At 43.6% G+C, this 12,792-nt stretch overlaps 1 protein-coding gene across 2 annotated transcripts in view; it reads left to right on the top strand.

Moving 5' to 3' along the window:
* The window catches only part of LOC139424562 (mitochondrial Rho GTPase 1-A-like), a 35,501-nt gene that overhangs the window by 732 nt on the left and 21,977 nt on the right, over positions 1-12,792 (top strand). For both annotated transcript variants that reach the window (XM_071176534.1, XM_071176533.1), the window contains exons 2-7: positions 10,075-10,133; positions 10,408-10,489; positions 11,046-11,089; positions 11,189-11,242; positions 11,361-11,413; positions 12,075-12,183. In XM_071176534.1, coding sequence (XP_071032635.1) covers positions 10,075-10,133; positions 10,408-10,489; positions 11,046-11,089; positions 11,189-11,242; positions 11,361-11,413; positions 12,075-12,183 — 401 coding nt within the window. The remainder of the gene's footprint in view (positions 1-10,074; positions 10,134-10,407; positions 10,490-11,045; positions 11,090-11,188; positions 11,243-11,360; positions 11,414-12,074; positions 12,184-12,792) is intronic.

The raw sequence follows: 12,792 nt of genomic DNA, 5'->3' as shown, positions 1-12,792 counted from the left end.
ATGAATGCATGCTATCTAAGCAATTTGCTCTAGCTAAATGTCAGCTTTAGTTGGTGTGTTCAAAGCATTCACTCTTTTTTTATTTTACCTTTATTTAGCTAGGCAAGTCAGTTAAGAACAAATTCTTATTTTCAATGACCGGCATTGGGTTAACTGCCTGTTCAGGGGCAGAACGACAGGGGTTTGAACTTGAAACCTTCCGGTTACTAGTCCAACGCTCTAACCACTAGGCTACACTGCCGACTCTCCTAGGCAGCACCTGTCCACTTTAAAGATACTCTTGGCCATGTAGCGTATGTGGACACCCCTTCAAATTAGTGGATTTGGCCATTTCAGCCACACCCTATGCTGACGGGTGAATAAAATCAAGCACACAGCCATACAATCTCCGTAGACAAACATTGGCAGTAGAATGGCCTATTCTGAAGTGGTAGGCCACACAAGCTCTCAGCACGGGACCACCGAGGGTTGAAGCGCGTGAAAATCTTCTGTCCTCAGTTGCAACACTCACTTCCGTGTTCCAAACTGCCTCTGCAAGCAATGTCAGCACAATAACTGTTTGTCGGAGCTTCATGAAATGGGTTTCCATGGCCGAGCAGCCGCACACAAGCCTAAGATCACCATGCGCAATACCAAGCGTCGACTGGACTGGTATAAAGCTCGCCACCATTGGACTATGAAGCAGTGGAAATGCGTTCTCTGGAGTGATAAATCACCATCTGGCAGTCCCACGGTCGAATCTGGGTAGTGCCAACTGTAAAGTTTGGTGGAAGAGGAATAATGGTCTGGGCTGTTTTTCATGGTTTGGGCTATGGAGTTCCAGTGAAGGGAAATCTTAACGCTACAGTATAAAATGACTTTCTAGACCAGTCCTGGGGATTATTTTCCATGCAGGGCAACATTAGAATATATTTTTGCCATTGCATGCCAGAATCATATTACAGGATTATACATCATGTGTGACAGATATATCTACTGTAAATCACGTCCAGATATGCTACTTATTTTACTTTTTTAACATGCACAGAAATAAACCACATTCATGTTCTTCTTTTGGTAGGTATTTTCATTATTAAACATGCAATGAATTACACGGAGGGAAAAGTACACTGTGCATTCAGCACCACGGACAGAACTCTTGTTAACGGGTATGCACAAAAACACGAAAGAGAGAGCTCAACATTACATTTAAACTACTCAATCAGTGTGAGGAGTGAAGTCTCTGATGGGCTTTGACTAGAACAGTGAAGTCAGGTATAGTTTCTGACCTTGCTATGCGCAGGATGGCTCAGAGGTGAGAGTCGGTAAGAGATGATCTGTGCCTTGACTTGTATATTTCATCACTGAAAATGTCTGTTCACATACATAGGTTGACCCAAACAGAACAAACATCTGCTGAGCATGACTCCTAATCTTCTGAAGGTTTTGTTCATCGAGAGATGCATAGAACCTCGTCAGTGACATTGTTCTGAATAGTTCTCCAATCACTGCATCAGACTGAAGATCGATAAGCTCAAGTTGCAGGTCAGTGGGAGCGTTATCCACACTGAAGGTGAAAGGAGAGGAAACCAACAGCATTTCATTTTCCAACACTTTGAAATCCTCAAAACGACCAGAACTCACTGTTCAAAGCGCGCAGCAGCGATGTATAACGTAACTTCTCCTGCTGGTCATCTGATCGGGAACAGACTAGTAGTGTTGGAAAGTGGGTGAGGTTGTTGGCTTCTACTTGGCGGGTCAGGAGGAGTACTTTGCCCTTGAAGGCTTTGTCAATGTACACTCTACATTCATTGTCTACTTTTCTTGAAAAAAGCTATTTCTAGCTAGCTACTATTTGTAACTGTGACGTGTGTCAGCCTGTCAGTCACTGTCTGTCCTCGTGCAGTTATTTATACGTGCCTTCAAAATAAATGTCCCGCAAGCGGTAGGAGTTAAATCATTAAATAAAGGTGAGTATTCACTGGGCTTTTAATTTGAATAACAAATACGTTTTTCAAAACTTTACTATCGCAAAATCTTTGATCTGAGCATGATTCCCTTCCAGCTTTGTGGCAACAGTTTGGGGAAGGCCCTTTTCTTTTTCAGCATGACAATGCCCCTGTGCACAAAGCGAGGTCCATACAGAAATGGTTTGTTGAGATCGGTGTGGAAGAACTTGACTGGCCTGCGCAAGATCCCTGACCTCAACCGCATCGAACACTAATGCTCTTGTGGCTGAATGGAAGCAAGTCCCCGCAGCAATGTTCCAACATATAGTGGAAAGCCTTCCCAAAAGAGTGGAGGCAGTTATAGCAGCAGCGGGGGGGAGCAATTCCGTATTAATGCCCATGATTTTGGAATGAGATGTTCGACAAGCAGTTGTCCACATACTTTTGGCAATGTGTATGATTCTCTCTAATAACAGGGTTTCTTATACAGTGCCTTCGGAAAGTATTAAGACCCCTAGGCTTTTTCCACTTTTTGTTAGGTTACAGCCTTATTGTAAAATGGATTAAATAAAACATTCTCAGCAATCTCCACAGAATACCCAATAATGACAAAACAAAAACGGGTTTTTAGAAATGCTAGCAAATTTATTAAAAATAAAAAACACCTTATTTACATAAGTATTCAGAACCTTTGCATTGAAATTGAGCTCAGGTGCAACCTGTTTCCATTGATTATGGAATGGAGATTATATGTTTCTACAACTTGATTGGAGTCCGCCTGTGTTTAAATTCAATTGATTGGACATGATTTGGAAAGGTACACGCCTGTCTACACCACAGTTGACAGTGCATGTCAGAGCAAAACCCATGCTATGAGGCCAAAGGAATTATCCGTAGAGCTCTGAGACATGATTGTGTTGACGCACAGATCTGGGGAAGAGTACCAAAAAATTTCTGCAGCATGGAAGGTCCCCAAGAACACAGTGGCCACCAAGACTCTTCCTAGAGCTGGCCACCCGGCCAAGCTGATCAATCATGGGAGAAGGGCCTTGGTTAGGGAGGTGACCAAGAACCCGATGGTCACTCGGACAGAGCTCCAGAGTTCCTCTGTGGAAATGGTTGTCCTTCTGGCAGGCTTTCCCATCTCTGCAGCACTCCACCAATTAGACCTTTATGGTAGAGTGGCCAGACGGAAGCCACTCATTAGTAAAAGGCACATGACCGCCCGCTTGGAGTTTGCCAAAAGGCACCTAAACACTCAGACCATGAGAAACCAGATTCTCTAGTATGATGAAACCAAGATTGAACTCTTTGGCTTGAATGCCATGCATCACGTCTGGAGGAAACCTGGCACCGTCCCTACGGTGAAGCATCATGCTGTGGGGATGTTTTTCAGCGGCAGGGACTGGGAGACTAGTCAGGATGGAGGCAAAGATGACCGGTGCAAAGTACAAGGGAGATCCTTGATGAAAACCTGCTCTAGAGCGCTCAGGACCTCAGACTGGGGCGAAGGTTTACCTTCCAACAGGACAACGACCCTAATCACACAGCCAAGACAACACAGGAGTGGCTTCGGGACAAGTCTCTGAATGTCCTTGATTGGCCCAGCCAGAGCCCGGACTTGAACCTGATCAAACATCTCTGGAGAGACCTGAAAATAGCTATGCAGCAACGCTCCCCATCCAACCTGACAGAGCTTGATAGGATCTGCAGAGAAGAATGGGAGAAACTCCCCAAATACAGGTGTGCCAAGCTTGTAGCGTCATACCCAAGAAGACTCAAGGCTCTAATCGCTGCCAAAGGTGCTTCAACAAAGTACTGAGTAAAGGGTCTGAATACTTACAGGTGAAGTCGGAAGCTTACATACACCTTAGCCAAATACATTTAAACTCAGTTTTTCACAATTCCTGACATTTGATCAAAAGATTCCCTGTCTTAGGTCAGTTAGGCTCACCACTTTATTTAAAGAATGTGAAATGTCAGAATAATGGTAGAGTGATTTATTTCAGCTTTTATTTATTTCACCACATTCCCAGTGGGTCAGAAGTTACACTCAATTAGTATTTGATAGCATTGCCTTTAACTTCTTGGCGCACCCATCACGTTAGCGGGATCATTTTCGTCAACATCCGCTGAATTGCAGAGCGCCAAATTCAAATTAAATTACTAAAAATATTTAATTTTCATAAAGTCACAAGTGCAATATAGCAAAACACCGCTTAGCTTGTTTTTAATCCACCTGGCATGTCAGATTTCAAAGAAGCTTTACAGCAAAAGCTATCCAAGCGTTTATGTAAGGACATCTCTCTCAGCAGACAAAACATTACAAACAGCTAGCAGCAAAGTAGATTGGTCATGAAAGTCAGAAAAGCAATAAAATGAATTGCTTACCTTTTGATCTTCGGATGTTTGCACTCACGAGACTCCTAGTTACACAATAAATGTTCCTTTTGTTCGAAAAATATTATTTTTATACCCAAAAACCTCCATTTGGTTGGAGCGTTTTATTCAGAAATCTACAGGCTCGTGCAGGTCATGACGGGCAGACAAATTCCAAATAGTATCCATAAAGTTTGTAGAAACATGTCAAACGTTTTTTAGAATCAATTCTCAGGTTGTTTTTACAATAAATAATCAATAATATTTCAACCGGACCGTAGCTTTTTCAATAGGAGAGCGAGAGAAAATGTCTGCTCTAAGCTGTTGCGCATGCAAAACTCTGCTGGCACCCAGCCATCCACGGACGCAATGTGATCCTTCTCGCTCACTTTTCAGAATAAAAGCCTGAAACTGTCTAAAAACTGTTCACACCATGTGGAAGCAATAGGGAAAGGAATCTGGTTGATATCCCTTTAAATGGAGGGAAGGCATGCAATGGAAAAGGGAGATTCGTTTCTCTTAGGCACTTGTTGGATTTTCCTCAGGTTTTTGCCTGCAATATCAGTTCTGTTATACTCACAGACAATATTTTGACAGTTTTGGAAACTTTACAGTGTTTTCTAACCTAATCTGACAATTACAGTGGGGCAAAAAAGTATTTAGTCAGCCACCACTTGTGCAAGTTCTCCCACTTAAAACAATGAGAGAGGCCTGTAATTTTAATCATAGGTACACTTCAACTATGACAGACAAAATGAGAAAGAAAATCCAGAAAATCACATTGTAGCTGGTGTAACTGAGTCCGGTTTGTAGGCCTCCTTGCTCGCACATGCTTTTTCAGTTCTGCCTACAAATTTTCTATGGGATTGAGGTCAGGGCTTTGTGATGGCCACTCCAATACCTTGACTTTATTACTACGTCCGGCGCCGACAGAGATGGCCACCTCGCTTCGCGTTCCTAGGAAACTATGCAGTATTGTTTTACGTGTTATTTCTTACATTGGTACCCCAGGTAATCTTAGGTTTCATTACATACAGTCAGGAACTACTGAATATAAGAGCAATGTCAACTCACCATCATTAAGACCAGGAATATGACTCTCCCGAAGCGGATCCTATGTTTTGCCTTCCACCCAGGACAATGGATCGGATCCCAGCCGGCAACCCTAAACAACGTCGCCGTAAAACGGGCAAACGAAGCGGTCTTCTGGTCAGGTTCCGGAGATGGGCACATCGCTCACCACTCCCTAGCATAATACTCGCCAATGTCCAGTCTCTTGACAACAAGGTTGATGAAATCCGAGCAAGGATACCATTCCAGAGAGACATTAGAGACTGTAACGGTCTTTGCTTCACGGAAACATGGCTCACTCGAGAGACGCTAACGGAGTCGGTGCAGCCAGCTGGTTTCTTCACGCATCGCGCCGACAGAAACAAGCATCTTTCTGGTAAGAGGGGCGGGGGGGTATGCCTTATGATTAACGAAACATGGTGTGATCATAACAACATACAGGAACTCAAGTCCTTCTGTTCACCTGACTTAGAAATCCTCACAATCAAATGTCGACCGCATTATCTACCAAGGAAATTTTCTTCGATTATAATCACAGCCGTATATATTCCCCCCAAGCAGACACATTGATGGCCCTGAACAAACTTTATTTGACTCTATGTAAACTGGAAACCACACATCCTGAGGCTGCATTCATTGTAGCTGGGGATTTTAACAAGGCTAATCTGAAAACAAGACTCCCTGAATTCTATCAGCATATCGATTGTGCTACCAGGGCTGGTAAAACCCTGGATCATTGTTATTCTAACTTCCGCGACGCATATAATGCCCTCCCCTTGCCCTCCTTTCAGAAAAGCTGACCACGACTCCATTTTGTTGCTTCCAGCCTACAGACAGAAACTAAAACAAGAAGCTCCCTCGCTCAGGTCTGTTCAACGCTGGTCCGAACAATCTGATTCCACGCTTCAAGACTGCTTCGATCACGTGGATTGGGATATGTTCCACATTGCGTCCAACAACAACATTGACGAATACGCTGATTCGGTGAGCGAGTTCATTAGAAAGTGCATCGGCGATGTTATACCCACAGAAACGATTAAAACATTCCCAAACCAGAAACCGTGGATTGATGGCAGCATTCAGGCGAAACTGAAAGCGCAAACCACTGCTTTTAACCAGGGCAAGGTGACCGGAAACATGACCGAATACAAACAGTGTAGCTATTCCCTCCGCAAGGCAATCAAACAAGCGAAGTGTCAGTATAGAGACAAAGTAGAGTCGCAATTCAACGGTTCAGACACGAGGTATGTGGCAGGGTCTACAGTCAATCACGGATTATAAAAAGAAAACCAGCCCCGTTGCGGACCAGGATGTCTTGCTCACAGACAACTCATTTTTTTGCTCGCTTTGAGGAAAATACAGTGCCACTGACACGGCCCGCTACCAAAACCTGCGGGCTCTCCTTCACTGCAGCCGACGTGAGTAAAACATTTAAACATGTTAACCCTCGCAAGGCTGCAGGCCCAGACGGCATCCCCAGCCGCGTCCTCAGAGCATGCGCAGACCAGCTGGCTGGTGTGTTTACGGACATATTCAATCAATCCTTATCCCAGTCTGCTGTTCCCACATGCTTCAAGAGGGCCACCATTGTTCCTGTTCCCAAGAAAGCTAAGGTAACTGAGCTAAACGACTACCGCCCCGTAGCACTCACTTCCGTCATCATGATGTGCTTTGAGAGATTAGTCAAGGACCATATCACCTCCACCCTACCTGCTTACCGCCCCAATAGGTCCACAGACGACGCAATCGCAACCACACTGCCCTAACCCATCTGGACAAGAGGAATACCTATGTGAGAATGCTGTTCATCAACTACAGTTCAGCATTTAACACCATAGTACCCTCCAAACTCGTCATCAAGCTCGAGACTCTGGGTCTCGACCCCACCCTGTGCAACTGGGTACTGGACTTCCTGACGGGCCGCCCCCAGGTGGTGAGGGTAGGTAACAACATCTCCACCCCGCTGATCCTCAACACTGGGGCCCCACAAGGGTGTGTTCTGAGCCTTCTCCTGTACTCCCTGTTCACCCACGACTGCGTGGCCATGCACGCCTCCAACTCAATCATCAAGTTTGTGGACGACACTACAGTGGTAGGCTTGATTACCAACAACGACGAGACGGCCTACAGGGAGGAGGTGAGGGCCCTCGGAGTGTGGTATCAGGAAAATAACCTCACACTCAACGTCAACAAAACTAAGGAGATGACTGTGGACTTCAGGAAACAGCAGAGGGAGCACTTCCCTATCCACATCGACGGTACAGTGGTGGAAAGTTAAGTTCCTCGGCGTACACATTAAGGACAAACTGAATTGGTCAACCCACACAGACAGCGTTGTGAAGAAGGCGCAGCAGCGCCTCTTCAACCTCAGGAGGCTGAAGAAATTCGGCTTGTCACCAAAAGCACTCACAAACTTCTACAGATGCACAATCGAGAGCATCCTGTCGGGCTGTATCACCGCCTGGTATGGCAACTGCTCTGCCCGCAACCGTAAGGCTCTCCAGATGGTATTAAGGTCTGCACACCACATCACCAGGGGCAAACTACCTGCCCTCCAGGGCAGCTACATCACCCGATGTCACAGGAAGGCCATAAAGATCATCAAGGACAATAACCACCCGAGCCACTGCCTGTTCACCCCGCTATCATCCAGAAGGCGAGGTCAGTACAGGTGCATCAAACAGAGAGCAGAGACAGAGAGACTGAAAAACAGCTTCTATCTCAAGGCCATCAGACTGTTAAACAGCCACCACTAACATTGAGTGGCTGCTGCCAACATACTGACTCAACTCCAGCCACTTTAATAATGGAATTAATGGAAATTGATGGAAAAATGTATCACTAGCCACTTTAAACAATGCCACTTAATAGAATGTTTACATACCCTACATTACTCATCTCATATGTATATGTATATACTGTACTCTATCATCTACTGCATCTTGCCTCTGCCGTTCTGTACCATCACTCATGCATATATCTTTATGTACATATTCTTTATCCCTTTACACTTGTGTGTATACGGTAGTAGTTGTGGAATTTTTAGGTTAGATTACTAGTTGGTTATTACTGCATTGTCGGAACTAGAAGCACCAGCATTTCGCTACACTCGCATTAACATCTGCTAACCATGTGTATTTGACAAATAGAATTTGATTTGATTTGACTATGCTTGGTGTCATTGTCCATTTGGAAGACCCATTTGCGACCAAGCTTTAACTTCCTGACTGATGTCTTGAGATGTTGCTTCAATATATCCACATGCAGTTCCAAACCGTAGTCTGGCTTTTTAATGGTGGTTTTGGAGCAGTGGCTTCTTCCTTGCTGAGCGGCCTTTCAGGTTATGTCGATATAGGATATAGATGCTTTTTTACCTGTTTCCTCCAGCATCTTCACAAGGTCCTTTGCTGTTGTTCTGGGTTTGATTTGCACTTTTCACACCAAAGTACGTTCATCTCTAGGAGACAGAACACGTCTCCTTTCTGAGTGGTAAGACGGCTGCGTGGTCCCATGGTGTTTATACTTGCATACTATTGTTTGTACAGATGAACGTGGTACCTTCAGGCATTTGGAAATTGCTCCCAAGGATGAACCAGACTGGAGGTATACAATTTTTTGATTTCTTTTGATTTTCCCATGATGTCAAGCAAAGAGGCACCTAATTTGAAGGTAGGCCTTGAAATACATCCACAGGTACACCTCCAATTGACTCAAATGATGTCAATTAGCCTATCAGAAGATTCTAAATCCATGACATTTCCTTGAATTTTCCAAGCTGTTTAAAGGCACAGTCAACTTAGTGTATGTAAACTTCTGACCCACTGGAATTGTGATACAGTGAATTTTAAGTAAAATAATCTGTCTGTAAACAATTGTTGGAAAAGTTACTTGTTACGCACAAAGTAGATGTCCTAACCGACTTGCCAAAACTATAGTTTGATAACAAGAAATTTGTGGAGTGGTTGAAAAACAGGTTTTAATGACTCCAACCTACGTGTATGTAAACTTCTGACTTCAACTGTGATATTTCAGTTTATCGTTAATACATTTGCAAATTTTTCTAAAAGCCTGTTTTTGCTTTGTCATTATGGGGTATTATGTGTAGATTGATGAGGGGCAAAATCAATTTTAGAATAAGGTTGTAACGTAACAAAATGTGGAAAAAGTCAAGGGGACTGAATACTTTCCAAATGCACTCCAATTGTGTATACAGGGACCCAGGGCTCTATCTTTCCCATTTGCCAAATTCAATTCCCTTCCCTTCTAAAGCAAAGCCCTATCGGGATTTAGTAAGCTGTCAAGTAGCTCTCTCTGGCCCATTCCCAATGCTCATGTCTTAGATTTGAGAGGCAACTTGGTGTAGGACGCTGCTGCAGTGAAATGTTCTATCTCACCTTGTGTGTGTGTGTGTGTGTGTGTGTGTGTGTGAAGCACAGAGACAGACTGCCAATTTGTACAAGGCAAGCCTATCTCTTCATGCTGTCTATGCTGTTTGAAGTGTGCAGAGAAACGAATGCATGACAGGCTGCAACTCTAAAACAGTTACTTTACATGCACACGATAATTATGCAATATAAAGTGAGGCTGAGCAAATTGCCTCTCCCTCTGCCAAATCTAGAATTGAAAAGAGTCTCATTGCCAGGCGGGACACACAGCCTATATGACTTCCTCTTTGTCTTTCCCCTCCCCCTGACAGCCAAGGTGGGGAAGACTTCCCTGATCATGTCCCTGGTCAGCGAGGAGTTCCCACAGGTGGTACGTAAAAGAAGCTTCCTGGAACCTCTGTGTTTAGTAAATAGATTTAGTAAGAATGTCTATTCAGCCAAAGGAAGCACTTTTCTCAAACTGAGAGTGCTTTGAGTTGTATCGGGTAGACGGATAACTCCCCGTGGGAGATGCACGTCTTGATGATCAGCAGTAGTACTAATAAACAGTTATACATGCATTACCTATGTAGAATGTACGTTACCTATGTAGAGTATCCCATTGGTGTCTCTTTATGATGGTCATCCTTGGTTCCTTGTAACAGGTGCCCTACCGGGCTGAAGAGATCACCATACCGGCAGACGTCACCCCAGAGAGAGTTCCTACACACATAGTAGACTACTCAGGTACTGTAACTGTAACTAACAGTGTAGCTATATTTTTTTATTTCACCTTTTATTTAACCAGGTAGGCAAGTTGAGAACAAGTTCTCATTTACAACTGCGACCTGGCCAAGATAAAGCAAAGCAGTTCGACACATACAACGACACAGAGTTACACATGTAGTAAAACAAACATACAGTCAATAATACAGTAGAAAAATAAGTCTATATACAATGTGAGCAAATGAGGTGAGATAAGAGAGGTAAAGGCGATGGTGGCGAAGTAAATACAATATAGCAATTAAAACACTGGAATGGTAGATTTGACAGATGAGTGTGCAAAGTAGCAAAATAAATACAGTAGGGGAAGAGGTAGTTGTTTGGGCTAATTATAGATGGGCTATGTACAGGTGCAGTGATCTGTGAGCTGCTGTGAGCCACGTATAATGTGTACCTTATCTCTGTTGTAATATGCAAACCATGGGTGTAAGCATGTTATTGTACATTCAAGCCATGTACACCAAACTACTACAATAATACTGTCCTGTAAATCACTAACTGCATGTTTTAACTCGCACAGAGGCGGAACAAACAGATGAGCAGTTGTCTTCAGAGATATCGAAGGTAATATTAGAATCAATGTTCAGTATTGTAGAAAGATGTGTGTCGAGATTTGAGACTACTGCCGAGTCCAGATTGTAATGGTTGTCGCTCCCTTTACAGGCCAATGTGATTTGCATAGTGTACGCCGTCAACAACAAGAAGTCCATTGAGAAGGTGAGTTTAGCCATAGTACTTGAAGTACTGTATGCACATTATGTTATGATATCAGCCAGTTCACACTCATGTTTGCTTTTTTGTAATGTTGTATCTTCACCATCTTGTTTTCCTTTAGGTGACCAGCCATTGGATTCCACTTATAAATGACAATACAGACAAGGACAGCAGGTGAGGGATACAGTCTAGGTTTAGTTGTGGTTCTTATGGGTGGTTCGTATGTAGCCCAGTTCCTGCATGAGCTTTGCAATGGTTACGCTATCGTCTTAATGACCTATAACATGAAGCGTATGGGGGTTGCAGTGTAGTAGTGGTATCCAATGTGGTGTGTTACAATATTCAACCACTACCAGGGTTCACCCAGCTGGGTCACTGTAAAAGGCACTCTACATGCAGTTACATGAATGTGTTTTCTCCTAAATACATGATATATGCATGGATGCTTTCCTAAAGTTTTGAAAGAGGAGATGGGCACGTGTCATAGACATAAGTCCACGCTTTTCACAACGAGTCATTTCAGTAAATTGACAAATTTTCTCAGTAGAACAGCAGTCTAGAAGTACAAGTCATGATGAGCCTAGCTTCATGCATGCAGACCCACCACTTGATAATATTATTTCTAGGAAGTGCAATTGAGATCAGAATTATGTATTTTCCGAGGGAGACTTCACCAGAATACAAAACTCTCACACACTACAATTGCATGATTTGATGTCTGGATTGGGAAAACAGCCGTGAATATACAGCTTTAAGACCTAGTAAATAACTCTATTTAAAAGCAATCCAATCAACCATTTACAACCTTTCTCTCTGTCCTCCCTTCCCCCTATAGGGTTCCTGTCATCCTGGTCGGGAACAAGTCTGACCTGGTGGAACACAGCAGCATGGAGACCATCCTGCCCGTCATGAACCAGTACACTGAGATAGAGACATGTGTGGAGGTGAGACTGCCAGAGGGCTTCTGTACTGAGTCACCCACTGTGTTGTAGCACCGTGACTTCACTACCCAGAGTAGTGATGCATCGCCAGATATTGCATAGAGACTGCTGGGTAAAAGCCACTGACCTCCAGTGGTTCGTCCTTTAAAGGTTGCAGCGTACTACAGCACTGCTTGCATGGTGCCACAGAATTCTATGGCACGTTATTTACAGTGGGGAGAACAAGTACTTGATACACTGCTGATTTTGCAGGTTTTCCTACTTACAAAGCATGTAGAGGTCTGTAATTTTTTTATCATAGGTACACTTCAACTGTGAGAGATGGAATCTAAAACAAAAATCCAGAAAATCACATTGTATGATTTTTAAGTAATTAATTTGTATTTTATTGCATGACATAAGTATTTGATCACCTACCAACCAGAAAGAATTCTGGCTCTCTTTAATAAGCCCTCCTGTTGTCCACTTATTACCTGTATTAACTGCACCTGTTTGAACTCGTTACCTGTATAAAAGACACCTGTCCACACACTCAATCAAACAGACTCCAACCTCTCCTCAATGGCCAAGACCAGGGAGCTGTGTAAGGACATCAGGGATAAAATTGTAGAC

The sequence above is a fragment of the Oncorhynchus clarkii genome, chromosome 13 (assembly GCF_045791955.1).
Source record: "Oncorhynchus clarkii lewisi isolate Uvic-CL-2024 chromosome 13, UVic_Ocla_1.0, whole genome shotgun sequence".
NCBI lineage: Eukaryota > Metazoa > Chordata > Actinopteri > Salmoniformes > Salmonidae > Oncorhynchus > Oncorhynchus clarkii.
This window is presented reverse-complemented; position numbering and strand designations above follow the sequence as displayed.